The sequence below is a fragment of the Arvicanthis niloticus genome, chromosome 22, assembly GCF_011762505.2.
Source record: "Arvicanthis niloticus isolate mArvNil1 chromosome 22, mArvNil1.pat.X, whole genome shotgun sequence".
NCBI lineage: Eukaryota > Metazoa > Chordata > Mammalia > Rodentia > Muridae > Arvicanthis > Arvicanthis niloticus.
Window position 1 is genome coordinate 21,229,174 of NC_133429.1, and position 27,846 is coordinate 21,257,019.

General features: G+C 35.6%; 1 protein-coding gene across 1 annotated transcript; it reads left to right on the forward strand.

Moving 5' to 3' along the window:
- Positions 1-256: 256 nt before the first annotated feature.
- On the forward strand, positions 257-27,376 carry Epyc (epiphycan). The gene is made up of 7 exons (XM_076920064.1): positions 257-612; positions 2,903-3,079; positions 15,419-15,593; positions 20,787-20,945; positions 21,812-22,014; positions 23,125-23,220; positions 26,762-27,376. Exons 2-7 carry the CDS (start codon positions 2,915-2,917, stop codon positions 26,930-26,932), a joined length of 969 nt encoding a protein of 322 aa, XP_076776179.1. The 5' UTR covers positions 257-612; positions 2,903-2,914; the 3' UTR covers positions 26,933-27,376.
- The last annotated feature ends 470 nt before the right edge of the window (positions 27,377-27,846 follow it).

A 27,846-nucleotide genomic window follows, 5' to 3' on the forward strand; every position in this document is an offset into this window, starting at 1 on the left:
TTCTAGAAATACTCCTTTTAAAATTGTTCATGCAAAAGGCTCATTGTTCATTGTTATCAAAGCATTCCAGGCAATCAGAATAATTTTGGCTATCTTTACTTACACAAAGTGAAACAGGTAGGGCTTTTGTAACATTTGAGATTTCAGTTAACATTAGGGAAAAGTGAAGAATGTAATTCAAGACATGCAAAGTGAGGGGAATTATTTCTTATTAGACTATTTACTTAAGAAACCGTCACCTACAGTAACCTTATGCTCATTCCCTTCCTTTCATAACTGGTGAATTAGTTATAGAAGAGACATACGAAAACTAGCCTTTTTCTACTTAAATATTTTAAGGTGACATGTTGGCAATTATAACTAATTAGCATCATTGCAAGCTTTGTGTGCTGTGTAATTTGGATTATGCAGCTTAGCTTGTGTGACTATAAAATAATGCGCGGTTTTTAAAGACAGAGAAGCATTCTCCAGGTTAGATTTTACAAACAGAAAGTTGAGTGTTATAAATTACACCTCCCACAGACCAGAATTCATATCCATTGGTCAGGGGCAAATACCAAGGACTCTGTATGCTCAGTCACTCTGTGCCACTTCATCAAGTCGGAGCCAAAGGTAAGTTTTTTACACATGCTTTCTTCTTTCTCCCCCTAGTATAACAACCTTTATAAAAATAATTCAACGTGCTTTAAGGTCTCCTGTTGGCTTTGATCAATACAGTGGGTTTATTTTAATTTTGCTTCTGACTGTAGATTGATATTATTCTTGGAAAATCCAAAATTGTGGATTAGCTTAGGAATTAATAACATTGGGCAAAATAGTTAATCTTAATAGTTTTAACAGATGTGAATAAAATTATAGTGGTTTCCAATATATGCCTTAGGTCAATATCCCCTACACTGACCATAGCCTTTGACAGCAGAGAGATAATAATGGTTTATATTGATTGAAATATTATGCAGAAGGAGAAAATGGTGTTATTTCAGGTATTTAAAGTATACTGATGATTATATGGCACATTACATTTTGAATGTCCTTTTGTGATAAATATTTTAAAGTTTTAATTAAGTTGATGTTTTCAGAGTATTTTAATATGATATAAAGTGAACAAAAACTGAAAAATTCAACTATATTAAATACAAACATAAATGCATGAACAAAGATACATTATTTGTAGCAATCATATGTAGATACTCTTAACAATTTTACTTCACCCAAGCTGCTTTTCCTTGTTCTGATAGCTTTTCTGGAAAGGCTGAATGCTATTGAACACACATATGCAGAGATTTAAAATTACAGAGAGAACATGAAGAGAAAGAGACACAGTATTAGTTAAGTGTAAGGTTTTTTTTTTTTTTTTTTTTTTTTTTTTGAATGCTGGAATTTGTTAGAAATGATGGAATTTGTAGAAACAGGGAAACATTCTTTTCAGTGATAGCAATGCTGATATTTTACACTGGAGTGTGAGAGCATGTTTCATGTAGGATTTGTGAATTGTGCTGTCCTACTAAGCAAGCCTATTGGTTATTGCTCATGAGAATTCTAAATTCTCAACCTGTAAAGCTATGTCCAAAGGCAACTGAAATAGAGCCAGGCTCATCCAGTGGGAATTTTACAAAATATTTGGAGAAAGCATGGGAGAGGAGAGTATGGAAATCTTTGTCCTAATCTTATTCTCAAAAGAATCCAAAATCCTCCTGCTTGTATGAGATTCATAAAAGCTTGTTTCGAGTAACTAAAGGTGCATTTAAGTCTCAAAGTTATAAATCTCCTTCTACAAGTGTTCAGAGGTACTAACACCACAGATACTCTCCTTAAACTAGAAAAGGACTGACGGAACATAAAATCTTTTCATATTACACATTAAGCAAGAAACTATACTCCCTTGCATGGTGAACAATTGACTATTAGTAAATATTCTTGATAGTACCAATGTAAACACTCAAAATTAAGCATGAGGAGTTATTTTTTATTCTTAAACTAAGCTATAGTCAAAGGAATATGTGCACACAGAACTGAAATATTTGTAACAATTATGGTAAAACTGTATTGAGCCATTCCAAAGCCTTATAATATAATGAGAAACAAATTATGTTTGCTAAACAATTAAAAAGAAGTACTGAGACACTTCTATGTGTGTGCGAACCCCCTTCTAGAGGGAATTTGGCAAATATTGCCTTTCTGACATATATCATTGTTGCTTTCTGACTCTACATCTTGGTTATAGATACTTAAAACAAAATACTAGGAAATTAAAGTGACATTTTATACTCTACTAAAACATTAGAAATTATTGCATAATATAGTAATTTTGAAATATATTGAATTGTATATGCATTCAGATTTCCAGCTCAACAAAGGACCAATAGGAGGAATATCCTTCATTACTCTGTTTTGGAAAGGAAAAGCCTTATCCTTGGGTACACTAGGAAGAGTTATAAGTGTCAGTAGCATCAGTAATGACATCTCAGTCTCCTCATCTATTCAATGGCAAGATTGTCAATCTCCATCTTCATCATTATCCTCATCACACATCTACATCCCAAAGTCAGTGAGAGTTCTAGGGCTTCTTAAACGGTACAGAGAGCTCTGATGCTTATGCCTATCAGCTATCAAAAGGCTTTGTGAATCAGTACATTACAAACATTCCACATCCTAATACCTTCCTCTCCATGAAGAGCACAAGACATTTTTCACTGAGGTTTCATGATAAAAATATGAAGACGTATGTGAATGGAACATTTGGCTCCTTGAAATTACAAATATGCATGTGCTGTTTTTAAACTATGCTACAAAGAAAGATACCAGCTTGAGTTTCTGGATGCTGACACTGATCAATCATTTCTACTTAGTATAAACTATTTCTGAGCTATTATCAGTTTTGTATTTTACATTTCTATTTAAGAAATCTTGAAAGATGAAAATGCTAGCGAGAATGGTCCTGGCACTTATCACCATTGATGTTATATTGGCTGCACCAACTACAGAGCTCTTCAACTACGACTCAGAAGTATATGACGCCATCTTGGAGGACAGGGAGACCTTTTATAACTATGAACACATTCCTGACAACCAAGTAGAGGTAATGACGTCTCATACTTGAGGCTTTTAGATGCATTAAATGATCATTAATAAGAGCTTTTTTACTGTCAAATGTTACATTTTTATTTATTATTTTTATTTTTCAAATTTATTTATTTATTCATTTTCTTGCTTTTTGGCAATAGATTTTGCTTACTTATAAGCAAAGGTTGGATCTCGATTTCCTATAAATATTTGGATACAACATGTGCAACTTTTTCAATGTGAATGCTGGGACAGTCTTTTGGCTTCCAACAGAAACAAAAAAAATAGCATTTTTACTGTGGCGTGTGTGTGTGTGTGTGTGTTTGTGTGTCTGCATATGCGCACACACATGTACATTTGCACACACCAGAACACATGTGGGAGTGAAAGGAAAATTTGAGAAATTTGATTTTTACTTCCACCATGTATGTTTTGGTGACCAAACTCAGGTAACTACATGCCTTCGTATGTTTAGCTATCTCACTAACTCAATAAAACAACAACACTTTTTATTAGTTACAACAGGTATATATTTTTAAAAAAGCAATCAGCAATGCTGAGGAAAATATAAAGAAAACAAATATATATATAAATATAAAACAAATATAAAACAAAATATAAAGAAAAACAAAAGAAGTAAAAAAAAAAAAAAAAAAAAAACCCAACAACGACAACAAAAAACATTCTTTATTCTTGCTTAGAACTGTGCTGGGTACCAGAAGGGAATGTGTATTTCTGAATGGTTGATTTCTCTCCCCAAAAATAAAAGAGGCACTGGCAAGGTTACAGTCTATTACATGAATCTAATATGACATTTTCTAATTAAATGCTGGACTTCCTTACACTTTCACATAGCTAAAAGATACAGGCTAATTCTCATGAGTCAGAAAGCAAACAGACCTTGAACCATGATTAATGTACATCATTGGCAAAAATGTGGATATAAATAAATAAGGGAGAAAAATCAGTTTAGCCTTAAAGGATCACTGTAAATTTTGAACAGTGTTTCAAGTATAAATCATTGATTTGCTATTTTTTTTTCTGGACTTGACTACAAAATATCTAGACAAGATGATACATTTAACATGTGTAAAATTTAAGATGCCAAAATGCTTGATACAGTTCATGCTGCCCTATGAAATAAGAATCTGAGCTCAAAACAAAATATTCACACTTCTCTCTTTTACTCTCAGCCTGACTCTCTCCCTGTGTTTTATCTCATTTTCTTCTGTTTTTAATAAAGTTCTAGTCTCTTAGCAGTTATCTGCCAAGATAAACATTTTAGCTCAGATATATCTGATTCATTCCATATTTTAAAATAGAAAAAAAAAAAAAAGAAGAAGCCAGGGGCTAAACATTTAACGATTATCACCAAAGAATATTTGAGTATTTCTGAGGAGTTCAGTATTGGTCATTTTCTTCAGAAGAACCCAATGAACAGTGTAAGAGACATTGTTTAGTTCTGAGTCTTTCAGGTAAGATTGTGAATTTTCTTTTCTTTTTTCTTTTTTTTTTTTTTTTTGAGATAACATGATCTACATAAAATTTAGAACCAGTCATCTCTGTCAGGATCCTGCACATTGTCCCAACTCTCCCAGATATTCTTGGAAGTGACCTGAGTATCTCCTGCTGTCAAGTAGTTTAAGAATATGTCTGTATAAAGATGATTTGCATACAATCTTCTCTCAGTGAGCAACCTCCCATGTGCTCACCATGTGGTAAATGCCTCAGCACTTGCCTTGTGCTAACATCCCTCATCTGTGACAGAATTTCATTGTAAAGCAGAACTCATGCTCACTTTATTCCTTGAATAAATTTTGAAAAACTATTACTGATTCCATTGAACAGATGTAACTTTAAAGACAAAGCTTTTAAATAACTTGCCTAAGATTTAATGGCAAGGCTACATCTACAAACATCTTAAAACAACAATCACAAATTACATCTGCGTACTAAGGGTTTGTATATTCCTCTCCTTGCCTCCTACACTTTTCCTAAGTATTTATTTAGCTTGATATTGGTTTGAACTGAACTGGATTTCAAATGCTCCAACCCCGCCCCCCCAAAGTGCAGGACAAGGATCCACCTATGTTGGAGTAATTTTGACATACAAGGAAGCTTTATAGATAGTATTGGCTACAAACTAATTTTTCTACAAAAGAATGTCTCAGGACTATAAGGAATGGCTGGGCATAGACATTCTGCAATGTATGTTTCAGTTCTTGATGACAGCGTAAACACATAAACATATGTATTTACTTACATGTGCTGTCATACTACATATATATCACATAGGTAACATATGTCCTGTATTTAGTTCTTAAGGGAAAACGTTTTTGTACTTGACTGAATGATTCATCAAAAAGCATAGCTTTGAAACTGGTAGTTTTTGTGTGGTTTAACTATTTCTGATGATCATGGTTTTTAGATGTTCTCTGTTTCTAGGGTTTAATTTTTAAGTTATGGGTAGTTCATGGTAAAGGGGAATCCAAACTGTCTTAAAGCGATTGCTGGACCACCTGTGAATGTTATCTTGTCCTAGGAATATATTCCATGACAACTGTGGTGCTGGTGGCGTTTCCATTCTTCCTTGGTATTCTATAAGGCTTCACCCAAAGCCTGTAAGTCCTATGTATTTAACTTTCCTTAATTTGACCTGCATGGACCCCAGGTCTTCAATAAGCACACATATTGTACTCGAGAATTCAAGAGAGGTTGCTGTGAAGTGGGATGGAGTGTGGGTTAATGATGATGCATGATGTTCTTATGAAGATATAAATCAGCTGGGCAGTGGTGGGCTCATACCTTTAGTCCCAGCACTTGGGAGGCAGAGACAGGCAGATTTCTGAGTTCGGGGCCAGCCTGGTCTACAGAGTGAGTTCCAGGACAGCCAGGACTACACAGAGAAACCTTGTCTCAGAAAAAAACAAAACAAAACAAAACAAAACAAAAACAAAAACAGAAAACAAACAAACAAAAAAAGAAGATATAAATCTTCTTGTGTTCTTCATAGGAGGACAGTCTTTCCTGTCTCAGTCATAGGCATTAAAACTTTCTTTTTAAAACTTACACTTAATTTTTACAGTCCAGTCATTACCCACCTTTCATTCAGACTTCCCACAGTTCCACATCCCATTCCTTCTCCCTCTGTCTCCAAGAGGGTGTCCCCACCCCAAACCCTAACCTCAACTGGCCTTCCCACTCCTTGGTGCCTCAAATCTCTTCAAGGTTAGGTGCATCTTCTTTCACTGAGGCCAGACCATGCAATCCTCTGCTTTATGTGTGTCAGTCGACTCCTACCTGCAACTGTATGCTGTCTGGTTGGTAGCTCAGTGTCTCAGAGATCTCAGATGTCCGGTTAGTTGAGACTGTTGGTCTTCCTATGAGGTCGCCCTCCTCCTCCTCAGCTTCTTCCAGCCTTTCCCTAATTCAACCACAGGGGTCTCCAATTTCAGTTCATTAGTGCCCTGTATGTATCTGCATCTGTCTTAGTCAGCTACATGTTGGCCCTCTCAGAGGACAACCATGCTAGGCTACTGTTTGTAAGCACACCACAGTATCAGTAATAGTGTCAGGCCTTGGAGCCTCCCCTTGATATGGATCCCGAATTGGTCCTGTCACTGGACCTCCTTTCCCGAGTCTCTTCTTCATTATTTGTCCCTGAAGTTCTTTTAGACAGGAACAATTCTGGGTCTGAGTTTTTGACTGTGGGATGGCAACTCCATCCCTCCACTTGATGTCCTGTCTTTCTCCTGGAGGTGAACTCTACAGGTTCTCTCTCCCCACTGCTGGGCATTTCATCTAAGGTCCCTCCCTTTGAGTCCTGAGACCTTCTTACCTCCCACATCTCTGGTACATTCTAGTGGGTCCCCCAATCTCTCATCCCCTGAGGTTGCACATTTTCATTTATTCTGATGGCCCTCAGGGCTTCTCTTCTGCTCCTCCCCACCATACCTGATCATGTTCCTCTTTTCTCCTCTCTGTCCCCTCTTCTACACATATCCCTCCCTCCCTCTGCCTTCCATGATTGCTTTATTCTCCCTCGATGTAGGACTGAAGTATCTTCATTTTGGCTTCTGCTTGTTAACTTTATTGAGTTCTGTGGATTATATCCTGGGTATTCTGTACATTTTTCGGTTAATATCCACTTATTAGTGAGTTCAAACCATGCATGTGTTTTTGTGTCTGAGTTACCTCATTCAAGATGATATTTTCTAGTTCCATCCATTGCCTGCAAGACTCATGATGTCATCATTCTTAATAGCTGAGTAGTATTCCATTGTGTAAATGAACTGCATTTTCTGTACCCATTCTTCCACTGTGGAACATCTGTGTTGTTTCCAGCTTCTTTCTAACACAGATAAGACCTCTATGAACATAGTGGAGCACATGCCTACCCCTGTTGTATGTTGGGGCATCTTTAAGTATATGCCCAAGAGTGGTATGGCTGGGTCTTCAGATAGATCTATTTCCAATTTTCTGAGGAAACTTCAGAGTGATTGTACCAGTTAGCAATCCCGACAGGAATGAAGGAGAGTTTGTCTTTCTCCAGATCCTTGCCAACATGTACTGTCACCTGAGTTTTTGACCTTAGCCATTCTGATTGATGTGACTTTGCTAAACCATATACCATGCAAATGAATGTTCCTGTTAGCTGTTTTGCCTGCTTATAATTCTGGAACTTGGTTTTTGTTGTTGTTGTTGTTGTTGTTTTCTTCTTAATTTCTTGTAATTTCCTCTATCTTTATTGTCCAGTTGCCCTAAGTACTTGTGTAGATTTTTTGGATATCGCCCTAAAATTGCTTTTTTTTTTTTAAATGTCTGAAATATGTGATCATAAGTAAATACTAACAACAACAACAACAAAAGAAATGTAGGCAAAATTTCCTTCATGGGAACAATTTGTTTTTCAGTGCTGACTGAGGACAATCTTTCTTGTCATGAGTTGGTAAATGTGTGTTTTGTTTAATAAACATTTCATAATTATTTGGTGTATACATTTAATACAATCAGTTCAAATGTTTAAATATAAATTACACCTTAAAAAAAAAAAAAGAAGTGACTTTTCAAGACAAAACTCACCAAGTGGTCATAATGGCATTGTTTTGTATTTTCGTAAATCCCTTCAGTGTTTTGTCTAATAGAACATAGGTTCTTTCTGAATCTGCTTTGGTCTTCAATGCATTATGCTGTTTTGGTCAGATTCTGAAGAATTCTTCCCTGACATAGATATGCAGTACAAAGTGCAAAAATATTTTAGTATCTGTTTAAAAGATACAGATAATATTTATTGTTATTCTAGAGCTGCACAGTATGAATAACTGCAGATATTAATTTTGTTGTAGAATCTGAAGCCTCATCAGTGTTCTCTTCTGTACTATGAGATCCAGTGTCTGTCTTGCAGTTGGATGTGTGACTTACTTGAACATGGTTTGATTCTGCCATGCATTGGCTTTCTGAAAAACACTGGTTCATAAAGTTAGATGGATCTTTCAAATGTTCACTTCTCCCATTATATCCAAACAAAACACAGTTGACAGCATCACAAAGGATCTCAGAAAAGTCATTAAAATATAGACAAGCAATGCACAAAAGGAAAGTATGTATCTGGATGATTTTGTTCTTATAAAGGTTGTTTCACGTCTTAAATAAATTAAATCTGAGGATGACATTTAGAGATGATGAAACAGTAATATTCTTTGAAGTAGTGAAATTATCTCAGTGAGACTGAAGGGATGAAAAAGGCCATGAAAGCAACTGCATTAGCTAACAATGGAAAAAAGGCTTTTCTTCTGCCATTAGTATAGTGTATCACTCAATGATCTAAGGACAGATGCTTATGTGCTGGGACCCAGGATACAGCCTTTAAAAGAGTCAAAAATGAAAATTGATCAACAGCCTTTATTTTTATCTAATGTACTTTAATTAGGATACAATTCCATCATTTCCCCTCTTTCCTTATCTTCTCTCCAGCCCTCAGCATTGCTGTTTCTCATTATCTCCTCAAATTATACCTTTCCTTCTATTATTATTGTTACAAATAGATCCACAAATTATGTAAATACAGCCTGCCAAGTCCACTTTTGTTGTTTGTGTGCATATGATTTCTGTGCATATTATTTCAGGGCTGACTACTTCATATTCAATAATGTATTAGGTGCCTCAACCTTGGAAAGGCTGAATTTCAATCCCCTCTCCATTACGTGCCTGGAGCTCTTCATCTAGGGATATATTGTATTAAAATATTCTTCATCTTTTCTGAAAAAACTACCCAAATTTGTATTATTAATATTCATTTCTTTGGGTAACAATATATGCTATGATTTAATCTTTATGTTTCCTTCCTACTGCCGCATTTGTGCCAAGTTATAGTGCACATTAACATTTCAAACATGAGGATCGCATATTAAAAGAGAGACTATAACTCATCAACCTGAGTTAAACATCCCTTTTTAGGTTTAATGAAAAATAAAAGTGAGTCTGCCTCTTCCCTGAAGTGCCTCTAGTTGAAGGGACAGGGGAGAGTTTTACTGATGAGCTTTTGGAGAGATAATCTGATCAGTCCTCAGCAAATCTCTTTTATAGAAAGTTTTTAAACAATCTGATTCTTATTTTAAGATATATTAAAATACTAGAAATGAAATGCCAAGAAATGTCAGAATCCTCGTGTCTCAATAGAAAAATACACTGATAAATATTGTCAATCATTTCCTTGTGTTTGTCTTACATTTTTATGAGTCTATATACATAAATTAATTCAGACTACTCCTGAAAGTAAGATATTATTGTGTCCATATAATAGTAGTAACTGAAGACTGGAGTTTTGCTCAAAGTAATTTGCCTCATAAGTTTCAGAGTGACATTTAATCTGAATTCTTTCCATGCCAAGGCAAGAAGACATTGGCACTAACCACCTCTGTTACTTTTCAGCTTGATCTCCAAACTTGAGTTCTTTTAACTATGTCCAAATAGTGCTTTATTTTCTATGAAATTAAGTCATTAGAAAAATAACAGCTTTCATGTGATTACAACTGGCACAGTATCACAATGTGAGTCTTAGCTGTCAACGTCACTAAAAGTTCAGCAGAGAAGAAAATGTACCTTTCTGACCTGAAATCAGTAACTAGAAATTCAAGGAAGGGCTTGCCACATGCTTCTCTCTTACCCAGTTCCAAGGTACATAGAGGAAAGCACAGTTTTTACTGTCAGGTGTTCAGAATCACTACTTTTAAATAATTAATACAAATTACTTCAATAAATTTGAGCACCACGCTCAGGTTTAAAGTAGAATTCCACAGGGCCAAACTTATCTGCATGTCAGTGTGTCAAACTCATCTGAATACAACATTAGCACCACCATCTGAAAGCTTGAGCCTTTTAATACCGAGGAATTCAGTTGGTGACACAATGATTATTGAGTAGTGCCAAAAGTTATTTGCTCAACTAGGAGATCTATTTGGGGAGACAGGTAAATTCAAGGATCCATTTTCATCAATATAATCTTTAGTGTTTGAATAAATCTCCAAATGACATTTATTTCCAAACACTTTTTCTAAGAATGAACAGAAGGGAAATCTATAAAGTAAATATGATCTAGTGAAGACCAAAGCTTACTGGTTAGGAACTGGCTGACGCGGTGGTAGGGCAAAGTAAATATATACACAGTTAAGTGGTTTTGTTTCTGAATCTGGTATTCCCGGGGAGGGTAGACAAAAAATGTATACTTTAAAGGTGGCAGAAGATGTTATCCACTATAAATCCATTTCTGTACCAGGAGGCATTCTATCACCGTGTGCAATAACGGAAAACAGATTGCCTAGAAATCGGGTGCATGCTTTTCATACTAATTACATGACCTTAGGCAAGTCTTTACGTCCGTCTCAGTCTGGAAGTGCTGTGTCCACTAAAGTAGGACACTGTGGGTAGAGTGGCTGGGAACGCTGAAAGTTCCTCCAGGCAGGAAGTTAGGCACAGCAGCTGTGGCTACAGTGGCTCACTAGAGGCCTTCTCTATGGTTCCTCACGGTGAGGCCCCAAAGACATGAGAAAGTTCAGTTTCCAAACACCACTTTATAGGCATAATGGATGATGGTTGAATCTGGATGTGCACCCAGTGAGATTCAGGGCAGACCTGGGTTAAATAGGGAGGGAGAGAGGGGGAGGGGCTGGGGAAGAATGCTTAATTGGCTCTGCCCTCTAGCCTTCAGGCATCTTATTAGTATGTAAATCTCTCTAGGGCCTGAGGCCTATAGTCACCTCTACCTGCACTCTTTGGGTCCGGCTGCGTTGCCCTGACCCTGACTGAACAGTGCAGGTCAACGGAGTTCCACTCCATGTGTTAGGAGCCTCGATTCTGGGAGCTCAGTGGAACAGACGCCCATCCTTTACAGGCAGTGGATACCTGTTGGGTCTCCGGCCTTTCCAGCCAGTGCTTTGACCAAAACCAAGACCCCTTTGATGGCCCTACAGGACACCTCTATTCAAATGCTTCTTTTTAAAACATTGTATTCTGAAATACATTTACTAACTAGTGGATTTTCATAAGGCTTGTCTTACATCCTTAGTTTGCATTAGCCCACCTACTAACTCTTTGCTTTCCTATCTCTCTACCTCACTCTACCTGAATTCTTTAAGCCCCATTTTCACTCCCTTTCTTTTTTCACATCACAGGTAATATACTGTCCCTGTGAATATATTTATATTGGTCTCTGTGGTAGGTTACTTCATTATGACTTTTTCCTATACTCATCCATTTGATACTTTCATGTCCTCCCTGCCTCTTCAGTTTTCCTAGTATTATGTTGTAGAGGGCAAGGTAAGACTTTCTTCTATTGTTTTCATTATACCTTTTCAGGTTTATTCTTTCATTTTTTACTGTTTGTTTTAATTCTCACATGCATTACATTCCTATCCCAGTTTCCCCTCCCCCCCATTCCTTTCACTTTCAGTGCCTCCACCCATATGGAAGTTGTGTGTTTGGTGTTTTTTTTTTTTTTTTTAATTTGGTGGTGCTTTAAAAGAAAGATGTCCATACTGGAGGGACTCTATCCAGGAAAACAACTTAGGAGAAATGTGGCTTCTCTTTTCTAGGACATATCATCCCCCCATAATTAAGCCAAATAAATCACATAGTTTTACAAATGTTAATATAGTTGCACAGATCAGTCAGATGTCGTTTTGCAAGATAAACCTATATTTGGTCAAAATATTTTTAACAAAAGATTGCCACTTAAAAATACCACAACATACTTTTATATGGAGGTTCTTCTATATAGAAACAGTACTGTCAATGACCAGAATTACAAATCTTCAATATTCTCTAAGATTATGCATATCAATATGAATAATTTGTACAAACCTCTGTACTCTTTGATATAAAAAATATAGAAATGCATTTAATTTTTGAGAAGTTTCCTTCAGGGAGCAGACACTTAGAGACTCATATTAGTGTCTCTTTGGTCCATTGCCCTGAGATAGCACTGTATGCTAAGATGAACACCTGGAGTCCCAGCTGTGCAGGGTGCTGACAGTGAATAACCCTGAGGATATCCTCATTTATTTGGGAGTTTCCTTTCTCATCTTCCATGGCAACAACTGGTGAGTTCTCTCAAATCCACGATGCTGTGTCTGAGCTATGTCATTTCTGGTATCTACTCTTTTGTAGAAATAAAATATACTTCTAAACACAGTCTACCATGACAAATATTGTAGTTTAAGGTTATGTAAACAAGGTACCAGGGATATACAAGTTACTGCAAAGCCAAAATTAAACAATCAAATAAAAAACAATATAGTTTGTGTTGCTACCTGACACTAGGTTATCTTCAAGCACAGTGTTTATGTTTTCAAATGTTTGTAAAGCCTGGAGAGATGAATTGCTTCTAACTTCATATTGCAGTTTGAAGATTGTGAGCAAAAGAGAGATGATAGGAGCCCAAACAATGTTTATTTAATTGTAAGAATAAATGTGTCTACCATCCAGAAGACTCTCCAGGCACAGTATAATGGGGTTAGAGTTTTGCAGTTTTGCTGAAATGAAAACTCACTGCCTCTCCTTGCTTTAAAGGTTGCTCTTTTTATTGGCAAGCAAGCATGAACAAAGCACCCAGAGCTGTCTGGCCTCTTTACATTGAATGACAAACGAGACGTTACAGTTTAACATCACATCAGTGGGAAAACTATTATCTGGGGGATGCGGGGGAGATGGAGATGTGCAAACATTTTCCTACAGAGTTAAAGATTCAAGGCAATGTGTCTGGAATGTGTTCCTCCCTTCAGGAGGCCCTTCCATTCCATGAAACATCTGTCTCAATTTCCGCTCTTCCTGGAGCCTGCTTTTAGTCTCTGCAAAGCCATTCCACTGAAGCTGCCTCACTATGAGCACACTGATGGAAACCGTGTGTCTTTATGTAGATGCACCCCAGCTTCTCAGCTGGAGATTTCTGGCCAGGCCTTTTATTATCTCTGGATGCTTCTTGCACTATCAAGCAATCCATTCTTAGATTCGTGTTTGAAAGCAGGCATCCACACATTCATAGAGTCTTTGCCCAAAATCCTTAGGGTTATGAACATGTATGAATTAAATGCATCTTAGACAAGGACGTTTAAAGAATATACTCCATAAATCTTATAAGTTGCTTATTATGCTGCAGCCTAAAAGTACAGAGATAGAAGTATAATTCAGTGTTGACTGTCTAATAGGCCTGGTTACGAAATCAACCAATGGGCACCCATGTAAGATAGAAAGGGGCTAAAATAGAGAACCTAGGGTAATGTTCCTTAAATTTATATTATTTTCATTAGTAATAAAAAGTTCTCAGATCTATCAAAAGTATAAAATATGTCTATTTTTAAAACATTATATGGTCATTACAAGACAAGGAGTAATTTATATTCCTATTTTTGAAACTGCCATTCAGGTAGTAAATAACTTAGAAGTAATTTGTGTGGTTTTGCTTTTTTAATGGGTACAAATTAATGCAGATGGATGCACTTTGGTGTGATCAATCAAGAATGTGAGATTTCTGATGATACCATGGGAATAACAGACAAGAAGGGTGGTTGTTGCTCCAAATGTCTTTAGTAAATCTCCATCCGAAGCTTTCAAGGTCATGGAGAAGAACACACTCATCAAGAAATATAAACGAATAAATGCTAGAATAAAGGAAAGGAACTGAAAATGAGGGATTTCTAAATACTGTTAGAAGCAATAACTCATACCAGAAAAGATGTAAGGCAAAATGAAAGTGAAATTTGAATATGTATTCTGAAAAATAGGATTGTTATTACCATTTTAAATGACTCCTATTACCAAAGGTCTCAAAAATGTCAATTTTAATATAATCAAATACTGTTGCAGTATTTAGTATCCATGTGGAAATATAAATTATAAATGCATCCATAATCAAATTGCATAGTTTTCATGTCACTGTAGGTTTTTCCTCAGTAGGAGACTAGTTTTCAATAAAAGGCCATTGAGAGTACCACAAGACAGTTGCAAGAAAGAGAAGATTTGATTTTCAGAAGTGAAAATCTAAAGGAAGAAAGGGGTTGCAGCCCCATATGAAGAACAACAATATCAACCAACCAGACACCCCAGAGCTCACAAGGACTAAACCATCAACCAAAGAGTACACATGGAGGAACCCATGGCTCCAGCTGCATATGTAGCAAAGGATGACCTTATCTGGCATCTATCAGAAGGGAACCTTTGTTCCTGTGAAGGCTTGATGCCTCCAGCATAGAGGAATGTTAGAGTGGTCAGGCAAGAATGTGTGGGTGAGTGGGGGAGCACCCTGATAGAAGCAGGAGGAGGGGGAATGGATAGGTGGTTTGTGGGGAGGAAACCAGGAAGGGGGATAACATTGGAAATGTAAATAAATAAAATAACCAATAAAAAAGGGAAAAAAGGAAAAGAAAGTACTAGTCAGTATCTCAATAGTTATCTTCCAGACATGATGAGAAGGAACTGGGCTCAGAAGTGAAGGGAAGACTTGAATTTTGTTTTGAATACGTTTGATTAAAGTGAATCTAACAACTATGTTCTTATAAAGGTGTATCATTAAAAAAATAAGTGAGATATTTTTAAACTTGCCAAATGAAAAAAAAGTATATGAAGCTCAAGAAAATAGCAACACAAAATGGGGGTGGGGGGTCATTGAAACTAGTTCCTAAGATTTGAGAAACAAACTTTTTAAAACAGTAATTGTATTTCTGAGAAACATTGGTGGGCGAGGCACACTGTGTTGATTATAAGAACAGTAGTGACATCTGGTGGCATAGATGGACGCATTTTACATCTGTACCATGGACATGGAGGGTGATTGAGTTTATCTTGAAATTTTGTTTGTTTTCAGACGGAGAAAGTAACAGAGAGGCTTTCTGGGAACAGAGAGCTCCTCACCCCAAGCCCACCACTAGGAGACAACCAGGACGAGGATAAAGATGAAGAATCTACTCCTAGGCTGATTGATGGTTCTTCCCCACAGGAGCCAGAATTTCCAGGGCTTTTGGGTCCACACACCAACGAAGGTCAGATAAGTTAATACTGAACTATAACCAAATAGACTTTGTCGTCTCTCAAGACTAACAAGTTTCAATTCATTCCACAAGGAGTCTGCCTTGTCCATGGCAAAAGAAGTTATGAGTCCTAGGAAGAGAACTTACGGGTGTTGTGTTGCTAGTCATGTTGTCCATCAGCCTTGTAAATATGCTTTGATCCAGAGGTTGTTGTTGTTCCCAGTCTTGCTCAGAGAAGTGTCTTGTTAGAGTCGGTAATGGTAATACAGACTCATTTTGTACAGAATGCTGATCATAAGCACCTGTGAGTGCTCAACCATAGATGGGACATCTACACTAACGCTCAACATACCCAAGGGCTCAGAAAATATCTTGAAATAGGGGACTCAAAACTGTAGGTCCAGGAGGCTGGGAAGAATGTTGCACCCATAAACTCACAAGCACGCTAGTTACCTACACTAGGTCAAGACAGTTAAAATTCTAGCATGGAGGACAGAAGAGCTCCAAAACCCCACCTCTACTTAAGCTAGGGAATACTTAATTTTCCAGTCCCTCAAGGCATAAATTCACACCGCATGCACATGGGCAGTACTAACTAAACTCAACGGATCAAAATAAATAAAAATAAATGAGGACATATGAGGCTAGGAGACAGATGAGATGGGAGATACTGAGGGAGTGATAGTCAGGAGTGTACAAGATGAGGATACCACGAATATGAAACCTTCAAAGAAGAAACACATAAAATTAAAAGAACCTGCCAATTGTCAACCCCACTCCAAAAGAGTAATGAATAATCCAAGACAAAAAAAAAATCTAGAAGGTTGGAATACACGTTAAGCCATGGAGTTACACATGTATTTTGTAGTCAGGTATCAAATAGCTTTTATAATGCACCTTTGTCCTGCTGGAAAGAATCAAGTAACCAGAGGCTCAGGATGGAAATATCTGCCTGCCATCATTACTTGAAATCTTTCTGGGCCATGCATTTCCAGAGTCCACCACTGGATGAATTGATGGAAAGTCCTCCTCTGAGATCAACACAGCATAGTTCAAACTCGTAGACATAATGGATGTTGTTTAGAATAAGGACAAAGTGTTGGGCTAATTGGGAATCTGCTGGCAGTGAGCCACGATAACAGCAGCTTTAGCCTTCTTTCACCCCTTACAGTCTTTCTAGGGTGTTAATAATACTTTGTTTTGCCTTTCAATAAGAAAGTCTTAATTTGAAAAGAGTAGTGATTTGGGGTTGAAGGCCAATTTATTAAGATTTGAGACTGTATTTGTATTTGCAACTGTCTTGTGTTTCCTCCAAGTCCCTGGCAATTTGATATATATTTTTTTCTTTAATAATTATTGGCTAACATAAACACATGTGCATACACACACACACACACACACACACACACACACACACACACACACACACACACACACACTATATGTGTGTATGTATGCATCTTCCCAAGTCCGTTCAATGTTGCTCACAAGTGTTTGGGATTGACCACTAAGGGATGGATAACCTGCCTAGGAGATTGTCCCTGAAGGAAATTGTGTTTGTGTTTGTATTTGTAGGTAAATATTGGTCACCTCCCTCACATCTCTCCATGCTAGAAAATAGGTCTCTAGAACTTACTTATCCTGTATAACCACTTAATTATATGTCAGTTCCCCTTCTCCTTTCCCCTGTGCCCTAGCAAACAATATCCAGCTCTCTGTTTAAATTTTCAAGTATCACAATTGAATTGTAAGACCTCATCCTTGCTATGCAGTCTTTGGCAGTGATTTATGTCAAGTCTTGACAAAACCACAAACCTTTGGAGTAGGAACTGTCACCTCCTTGATAAGAAAAATAAATGCCAGCAGACTGTAAATCTCTGCCAAATCATTGAAATGAGCTAGTGAGTATAGAGTGAAGACACACATACAAAATATCAAGTCAGTTTCTTTAAGGAATGCATCACATTCTTTCCACATGGTTAAATTTCTGTGTAATAGAAAGCCACAAACAGCCAAAAAGACACAAGAACAAGTTTAGGAAGTGTCAATTCCCTACATAGAAAAGGCAGCCACATAGGAAAACTAAATATACCTAAAGCAGTAAGAGTGGTTAAGGAACTTCAATCTTTTACAAAGCTGACCACATAGGCCAACAGTTGTGTCTTGAGTTTGACACAGGCATACACACACACACACGCACACGCACACATACACACACATCTTCCCAAGTCCATTTAATGATGCTCACAAGTGTTTAGGACTGACCACTTAAGAATGGATAACCTGCCTGGGAGCTTGTCCCTGAAGGAAACTGTTTTCACCTCTCTCTGTAGCCATTGACTAACTATAGTTCTAGGAGTAAGATGATCTAACATTTCCCACATCCACATAATCGGTATGTCAGCTAGTCTTGTCATTATGTAGGTCTTGTTTGGAGAACCCTGTTGAGATGTCAAAGCTGTAGCTTCCCCATCTTCTCTAAATGTTCCTCTATAGCAGGGATCCTGGTCCTTTAGGTCTTATAAATATTTTCATACCCTCTTTCATGATACTGCCTAAGACTTAAATTTAGGGGTTACATTGTAGATGCATCTGTTGTAGCTGGGCAACTTACAGTCTACACATTTTGACCAGTTATGGATCTTCATAATATTTTTCATCTATTACCAAAAGAAACTTCTTTGATGGTGAGTGAGAATTGCTCTTATCTGTGGTTATAAAAATAGCTATTTGGACTGTAGATAGAAATTTATTGGTTTAAGAAATTAGCTTTAGTAGGCTCTCCTCTAGTGTCGATGACCTCCAAAGTCATAGATAATAGACTTGGTTGACAGTACCAGTCCTGTGCATAGGACCAGCATCTTCCTTCCCCATGCCTTCCCCAGTCTCCCAAGCTTAGCCCTGTTTGCATAACATGGGCACAGTCCCTCTAGTATTTGATGTCAAGTTTGAGTTCAATAATTTTGGGGAGAATATCAACAAATTGATATTTTCTTATTTTATAACTAAGAGTCAACTGAGGGTATACAATTAAAACGTAAATTACATTTTAATTTCCAGAAAAAGAAGCATACATTCATGAATGTTTAACAGCTTGGAAAATTGTAGAATATTATAATTCAAAATTTTCTTTTACCCAATTAATCCAATCCAAATGGTCACAATCTATTAGTACTAAAACAAAAATACATCACAATCCAAATGAATGTGTATAAATTATTCTGTTCAATTAATACTAAAATATAAGACTAACACTGGTACAAAATCAAATACCCTCATTTAAAATTTATCAATGGAAATAATGAAATTATAATGATTAGAGAGCATATCAAAGATTAAATACCTTGCAGATTCACCTTAAAGAACTCTCTTTACTTCTCTCGACTAAATAATTTTTTATTCCAAAGTTGTTACTGTGTGTACTATACTTTCTAAATAAAAACAATAAGATCTTAACATTTACATTTTTAGTTCTTAATCAGAAATGACAAATGGGCCTTTTACCTAGAGGGATGAAATATGCCTCTTAGTCACAGAATGAGTACTTGAGGAAACTTCCAGGTCAATGTAGACAAACTGGTGACAAAATAATCCTCAAGGTCCGTTCCACCATTACCATTTTCTCTCCTTGTCTTGATATAGCAGGCTTCATTCACCTCAAAGCCTTACACCTGTACTGAAGCGACCTCACGTCCTTGATTCACCTCACACCTCACAACTATCTTTTTTATTACTCCTGAACCTCATCATCTAATCTCTTACTTTACAGAGAAAATCTACTCTGCCAGCCATAGCAGATTCACAACCCACCTATATTAACCATCATCCACTCCATCCATTCATCCCTGGTATAACTGAGAGACTGCATGTCTTGTGAGGTGTTGGTACTTTTTACTGTGCAACAAGGTCCAGTTACTTGTACCTTCCCTTCAGCATCCAACCTCTCCTCATCTGAAATGAGGTCTATCTTCCTGCAATTCACTGTGATTACCTACTGGGGTGGTTGATTTTAACTGTCCACTACAAATAAATTGGAATCACCTGGAAAGAGACTAGGTGAGCTATTGTCTAGATCAGGGTTGGCCCATGAGTGTTATCTGTGGAGATTGCCTTGATTACCTTAAATAACTGTAGAAGATACAGTATGACAACAGCTGATGTCATTGCCCAGTTTGGGACCTTGACCTGGGTAGGAGTAGAGAAGGCTAAGTGAGTACCAAGCATGTAGGCATTTATGCCTTTCTGCTCTTGCCTGTAGATACGATGTGACAAGTTGATCCAAGCTCCTGCTGCTGTGACTTCCCTGTAATGACAGACTGTAACCTAGAATTGTAAACCCTCGTACACCTTTGATTCCCTAAATCTCATTTTGTCAGTTTATTTTATCATAGCTGCAGGAATTGAACTAGAGCAGATCCCTTTACAAGACACACAAATACATCTTTGTTACGACCATCTTTTCTTCACCTTTCTTTTTCAGCAAACACCTCTATACAAGTTTCTTGATTTTATTCCCTTCAGTTTTAGCTGCCACAGACTATAATCTGTCATCCATCACCACCATGCTGCTAGCAGAATAATAGCTTCTAGGAAGCTAAGACAAGGGTCTTAAAGCCAAGCCCACAGTGACATATCTACTTCAACAAGGTCACACTTGTTCCAACAGGGCCACACCTCCAAATAATGCCACTTCCTGGGCTAAGTATATACAAATCATCACAATCACAAAGAAAGCTTTGTGTTGTTTCACCAATATTTCAGTAGCCAACATGTCATTCAGACAACCATGTCATTTATATGAAATATATATGTATTGAAGAAATAAATATTAATTTGTATGATCTCTTGAAACACAATTTTTAATGGAGTATTTAAATATTGAGTCAAATCTGTAATGAATACATAGTAATTTAACATTAAAAATATATAATCTCAATATTTATGTTTTGAATTTATGTTACCTTTACATCTAATAGCTGTAAAAGTAACAGCCATAATATATCCATAGCAACAGGTTTACAAGCAATATGGTAGATGCTCTAACTTAATGACTTTCATGTATTACTAGCTAAGAGTGCTTTGAAAATATGTGAAATATATCAGAAAAATCTAAGAGATATTTTAATATTGTATATTTAGCAATCAGAACGACATTTTCCTTAGAATTCTTTTATTGACATACAATCATTTATCTATGTGTTTCAGACTTTCCCACCTGCCTTTTGTGTACTTGTATAAGTACCACTGTATACTGTGATGACCATGAACTTGATGCCATTCCTCCACTGCCCAAGAAGACTACGTATTTCTATTCACGCTTTAACAGAATTAAAAAGATCAACAAAAATGACTTTGCAAGCTTAAGTATGGACATATATGTTCATTTATCCTCAGAGACCTCCCTGAATTTTTATTCATGTGAAATGTTGATACTTAGAATGAAACTTTGATTTTAAAAAGCTCAAAAATTAATTACTACTTTTGCTTAAATATTTGAAAGTATGTTTTCATAATGGTAAGATGGAAGAACACATAGTCAATAGCCAGTGGGAAATTATATAATTGTTATTTTCAAGCTACTTTAACTGTTTAGTTATAAATAGTATTTCATACCCTACAACTAATTTCCACATTATAATTTTGGGTACACTGCCATGGTATTAAACTAACAAATGTTCTGGGCTTCTTCGATATGTTTCCATTAAAGCACAGTGGATTTATGATCGAAGAATATGAACTTAAATTCTACTTCAAAATAGTTGCTTTCTTAAAAGAATTTTAGTAGTTGTCTTGATAAAGCATTTCAACAATGTAAATATTTTTTATGTCTGTATCTTGGACTATCAGAAAGAAATCTAGCACATTTTTCTGAAGAAAACACTTTAAATAGGAATGTCCAGACAAAGATTATAAAACATGTAAAGAAAAAAAAAGCTATATAAAATATAATATGGCTACTTATTTAATAAAATGATAATTTCTCCAGAAATATGAGCACAGATATCATTTGGAAAGCACTTTTATAAAATAACTATTTTATTGCAGATTTAATACAAGTTAATATTTATGTTCATGGTATATATTTACCCATGTTTTGTTTGAGTCAACCATATTCAAGAATGTTGCTAAATTCTTGCTACAAGAATGTTTAGCAACATTCTTGAATATGGTTGACTCAAACAAAACAGTTATTTGACTCAAACAAAACAAGTTATTTTTTTTTCTTCCAGGTGATTTAAAAAGGATTGATCTGACATCAAATTTAATATCAGAGATTGACGAAGATGCATTCCGAAAGCTGCCTCGTCTCCAAGAGCTGGTTCTGCGCGACAATAAGATAAAGCAGCTTCCAGAATTGCCAAACACTTTGACATTTATTGATATCAGCAGCAACAGACTCGGAAGGAAAGGCATTAAGCAAGAAGCATTTAAAGTAAGTGTTTGATTCCGCATGCATTTTGAATCCCTCAGTTTCCACTTTCTCTTCTGTCGTGGTCTAGACTTCGCTCATCTCCAAAACTATTTCATGGAATGGCAACTTCACCTTCCAAAATGAGCTCCTCTGTATTATCTATGGAACCTGAAAACAAGGTATATTCTGATTTATTCTGAGAGTAGTCAATCCCTACAAATGGAAAGCAAGGATTGAATTAGAATCTGTCAGTGGCCTCTGGACACACGTTTCCAAAAAGATCCCGGAAGACAAAACAGAAAATTTAACTTTCCATAAAACTCTACCCATGGGGAGATATCAAGTTGGGTGATTGGTCAGGAAGGAAGTATTGCTTTGAGAACAGAAGGACATAAAAAGTCTAGATTGAGTTATCCTTTGGGAATGTAAGTGATGAGACAAGTCTGGATCTGGAAGCCCTGCGTAGAACAATTGCCTGTAACACAGGGACAATAGCTAGCTAGCTTTCTTATGCACCCCTTATTCCATTCGAATCTCTCCTCTAGATAAAGGATGAATGGTAAGTTTTTACTTGGTCTTTGAAGGGAAAATTATTGTACTCGGGGAGCTGGTGGTGGTGGTGCACTTCTAAAGATTTGAATATCCTGCAATGGTAGCTGAGTTTAGGGCATCTCTTCCTACACACTGCCAAGAGTTGAAATGAGAAGGCATGAGTGGTGATGAGTCACTCCTTCACTGGGGTGCTTGGCTACTGTACACCAGCTATTGTCTAAATGTTTTCTGTCTTGCCATAATATACTTTTCCATAAACATTTAGACATTGGCTAAAAGAAATGTTCTTTTTTCAAACATATGAAGTAAAAGAATATATATAGATATAGATATATAGATATAGATGATATACATATAGATACTTCAAGATCTAATTTCAAATTATATAGGATGTAACAAGGTTTTTTCTAAATGACTAAAACATAATTTTCATTTCCATAAAACAGTATGCTTATAGCCAAATATTCCAAAGTTGATTGAATTGTCTAGTAATTTAGAAACCAAGGTCCTGACAGGGACATGCTAGTTTAAATTCACTGCATAGAGAAGAAAGTCAGTCTTTTATGTGGTTGTCTACAGGATATGTACGATCTCCACCATCTGTATATCACAGATAACAGCTTGGACCACATCCCTCTACCACTCCCAGAAAGTCTGCGGGCTCTTCACCTCCAGGTAGGTTTCTCATGGTAAATTGAGCCTGAAAACTCCAGGATGAACAAACTCAAAAAGAAGGAAGCCAGGCCTAACAAATTCATTCATTCTGATCTATTGACACATGCATCAATTTTCCTGCTTCTGTGTCTTTGCCAGTCAGTCATTTCTTCAGATAATAAAGTGTTTGCATCTTCATGGTTCAATCTATTCTATTAACCTGATGCTTCAGCCATTATTTTTATTCTTCTAGAAGTACAATTTAGATAATGAAGATTTTTCTTTAAATTGAAAGTTTCATCCAGTAAAGAAATGCACAAGGTTCATAAAGGCAAGGCAAAAATCTAGCTTGCTTCACAGTTTTCAGAAAAACTTTTCAGGTTCATTTTTATTTTTAACATCAAGTTTTATAATGAAGTAAGTTCAGGCAAAAGGCATCCACATGTCCTGACAAAATGACAGCTCTCCATTTCTTCAGTTAAAGAAAATTCCATGTTTTTCCTTTTATCGTCTTCTCTTGTAAAACAAAACAAAACAAACAAAACAACAAAAAAGCAAAATAAAAACAGTTGAAAGTTATTTCTACTCTCATTAAACAGAATCTTATTTTGGGGGAAATGAAGAAAAATGCATTTTCACAAGTGTTATAGCCTAATAGTTTCTAAGCCCATTTTATTGCCATCCATACAGTTACACTGTGCTCTGTGAAACAACTTTAGCTATTGAAACAATGGTAGATAATTTACTTCATACCCACATGGCTGTAACTTGTTTAATAGTTATAATCAGCCTTCTCTGGTATATTCTAATTTTTGGTGGAATAAATATATAGGAAAAAATCCATTATTTGCTGAAGAACAAGCAAGAAGTAATTTGAGTGTCAATGATTTTCTCTGTACATTATGTTACTATTTACATCTGCATTTTCTTATTCCTGCAAGTGTTTATATTTCTATACTTTTGTTGTGTTACTATTTATATATCTGAAAGATGGCTAACTTGTCTCTTGAATTTTTCTTAACAGCATTATTTCCTTCATATATTTTCATCCTTTACAAAGAATTCTAAATAATGGAAAGTAAGCTTATGTCCTGACAAAAGTTAATATTATCTCAGTAACAAAATTAGACTTAGACAAATCTATCAGGAGAAGAGAAAACTATAGGTCAATGCATGTTATAAGCATAATCCAACATGGCCAGAAACATTCCAAATTCACTAACATGTAAAAAAAAATGGCATACCATTAGCAAGTGAGAGTTATTTCAAGAATAAAAGAATAGCTTAACCATTATCAAGGAAATATAATAAATTTGCCATAGTAATAGAATAGAAGATAAAACTCCCTTATTGTCTAAGTAGATACAGAAAATGTATTTGACAAAATTCAAAACCTCTTTCTTACAAATTCTCTAAAGAAATAAAACTAGGAATAGAAAGACAATTGTCAAGCAAATCATTCCAAAACCACACAAAATACTATAATACATTCTTGCTAAGCTCAGAAACAAGATGAGGGCTCGTTAGTCTTAGTAACTTATTAAATATTGTGTTTGACAGTCCTATTGAGAAAAGAAGAAAAATAAATTAAATTAATAATTAACACAGAGATGCCAAAGGTTCTCTACTTTCCATTTTAGATAACAAGATGATACAAAAAAATCTGAAAGAATCCTTTAAAACATATCTGAACTTATGAGGGAATTCAGCAATGTAACAAGTTGCAAGATCATTTGCAAGTGTGAATTATACCTTTTATACCTTACAACAATCAATCTGATAACTATATTAAGAAAATATTTTATCTATCATCTGTCATCCATCAACTTAACATCTGTCTAATGTATCTCTATCTTTATATATTTTTTCTGTCCATCCACCTGTCTGTCTATCTTTCTATCTATCTATCTATCTATCTATCTATCTATCTATCTATCTATCTATCTAACTATCTATCTATCTAGTCTTTGGCAAAGAGTCTTGGTATGTAGCCTTAGTAAGGTTGGAATTTCCTATATATATATATAGCAGATACAACCTGAAACATGTCAGAGAGCCTCTTGACTTTGCCACCTCAGGGTGGAAATTTTAAGTTTACACTATCACACAAAATAAATTCTTTCTCTTTAATAATGACACTTATTTTTAAATACAAAAACTAATTTAACAAAAAGAATAGTAAGCATTGTACAATCAAAGATGCAATACAGAGATAAATAATTATAAGGTCTAGATAAAGTGAAAACACCTTAATAATATAGATTTAAAAACTGTATTCTATTTTTGAGGTGCACATGCTTCTTAAATTCATCTGCGAGTTTTGCATGTAGCAATTTGTAAGAAGTAACTAAGCCCTTTGTACAGCATTGGAGGTCAACAGTATTACTGGCTATAAGACCAACATATCTCTGTATTATTCCATAATATTTTGAGATCCATAATATAATATACCATAATAATGTAAGGTCAACTGTATCTTTGCACACTGGCAATAAACAAATATACAGTGAGCTAATACTCACACCCACAACTATTTAAGGTTTCAAGAAAATGTGTGTTCTCCTGTTTGGGGTATAAAATGTTGTAGCTACTTTAGAAAATACTTCAAGAGTTCCTCTAAATTCAAAAGAGAGAGAGAGATCTCACAAATTTGGTGTCTGCATATATGTGTAAGAGAAGGGAATTATTTGTCTCCACATAAAACTTGCAAAGAAATATTCATGAAACCAGTCTTCATGAAAGCCATAAATCTGATTATTTATGTTACTCAATTGTATTGAGTAACAATCTACTCTTGCATTAACAAATGAGTGGATAACAAAGAATGTATACATTTAATGAAATACTCAGAGGTAAGAGAAAAGAAGAAAACATCATCATATACTATAACCCACATGAATTTTTAACACATGATACCAAGTAGACAAACCCTCATTACTGCCTTTTAAACCAATTTGAAATGGTTACCTCCTCTTTCCTCCAGTATTCAAAATTTTTGGAAACACACATTTCTTTCAAAAATAACATTTATTAATTCCACATATGTGAACTCAGAACAGAGAAATCTATAATAAATAAAAAGGTAAATCTGTAGCTTCCCAGGACTAGGGGAAGAAACATTTGCTCCCTCATTTGTTCACTTCAGCCTACTTGACTTGAATTCTAGATATGCAGAAGCAGCTTCACTCAGAGGCTTCTCTCTTCCCAGGATGCGTTTCCCTTGACTCTCTCCATGTCCATGTTTTCGTGTACCACTTTGTCATCAAAGTTTTCATCATTCTTAGAAGCACTTCTTTCAATAATTCCTCTCACCTGCTTACATTCCATTAACATATATCTCATTATGTGTGCCCCATACTGGTAAGAACATGTCTACTTTGTTAACTAACTGTATACTTATGGCACAAACAATGCTTGGTATATAATAATCATAGAATAAATAGTTTTGACTGGTGGAATAAATAAAAAGAATTAAAAGAGGTGACTCAAAATGTACTACTGTTTCGCTCAATACCTTGAAGATGTTATGTCTTCTCTTTTCACTTTTTTTTTTCTCTTTTAGAATAATGACATTCTGGAGATGCATGAGGATACTTTCTGTAATGTCAAAAATTTAACTTATGTTCGTAAGGCATTAGAGGATATTAGACTGGATGGAAACCCAATCAACCTCAGCAAAACTCCTCAAGCTTACATGTGTCTACCTCGTTTGCCCATTGGAAGTTTTATCTAATGTTAGAATGTTAGGCCAACATCAGAATTGTGATGCTTTCTGTAGTCAAGTGAAGCATATCTCTCTTCAGAAACCAACTCAGTATATTTCAGCTGTGTTAAAAAGTGGGGCATGATTATATAGACAACAAGGCAAGGGTGGTAGGATAACATAAGAGTTCATGTAACTAAACATGATTAGGTATAAATTAACAAAATATACAGACAGTAAATGAAATAACTACATACTTCAACTAGTTATCAAATCTCATAGAACTGAAAATTGTAGATGTTCAAGTCAAGTTAAATATGTAAGAAATAAAACATTTGAAACGAATACTTTAGATATGTTGCTAAGATGTAGACATTTTAATTAAAGTTCTCTAGTCTTTATTTTCACTGATGTGTGTTTCTCACCTAATTCATTTAAGAGCACAAAAATATTATTAAATGTCTTTAAAACATATATGGTCTCATGAGAATGTATTTTTTATAATCATAGTAAGCAAATAACTGTATGCAGTAGCAATACACATTCCTTCAGTTTCTTAATGACATCTATCATTTTTAAGACCATCAACTCATTTTACAGTCTTGATTATCTTTGAGAATTTCTCTACAGTTAAAAAATAAAATATGGGAAGTGAAACAGATTAGAATGCTATGATAAACACAAGGAAAATCAAAAAATGTTAAGAGAGTGTGTCTTTTGAAATCTTTTGAAAAATGAATGGATGTGAGTACATGGTTAAATCCTGATAGAATACAAAGGTTGTGCTTTCAGATGCAAGACCCCAAGTTCAACACTCTGATTTACTATCTAACGGTATTAAAAACATTTCCTCAAAACAAAATTAAAAACAATTCCACCTTTCATAGAAACAGATGTCTGACAAATGTGTTACATATATATGCATAAAACCATTACATATGTAT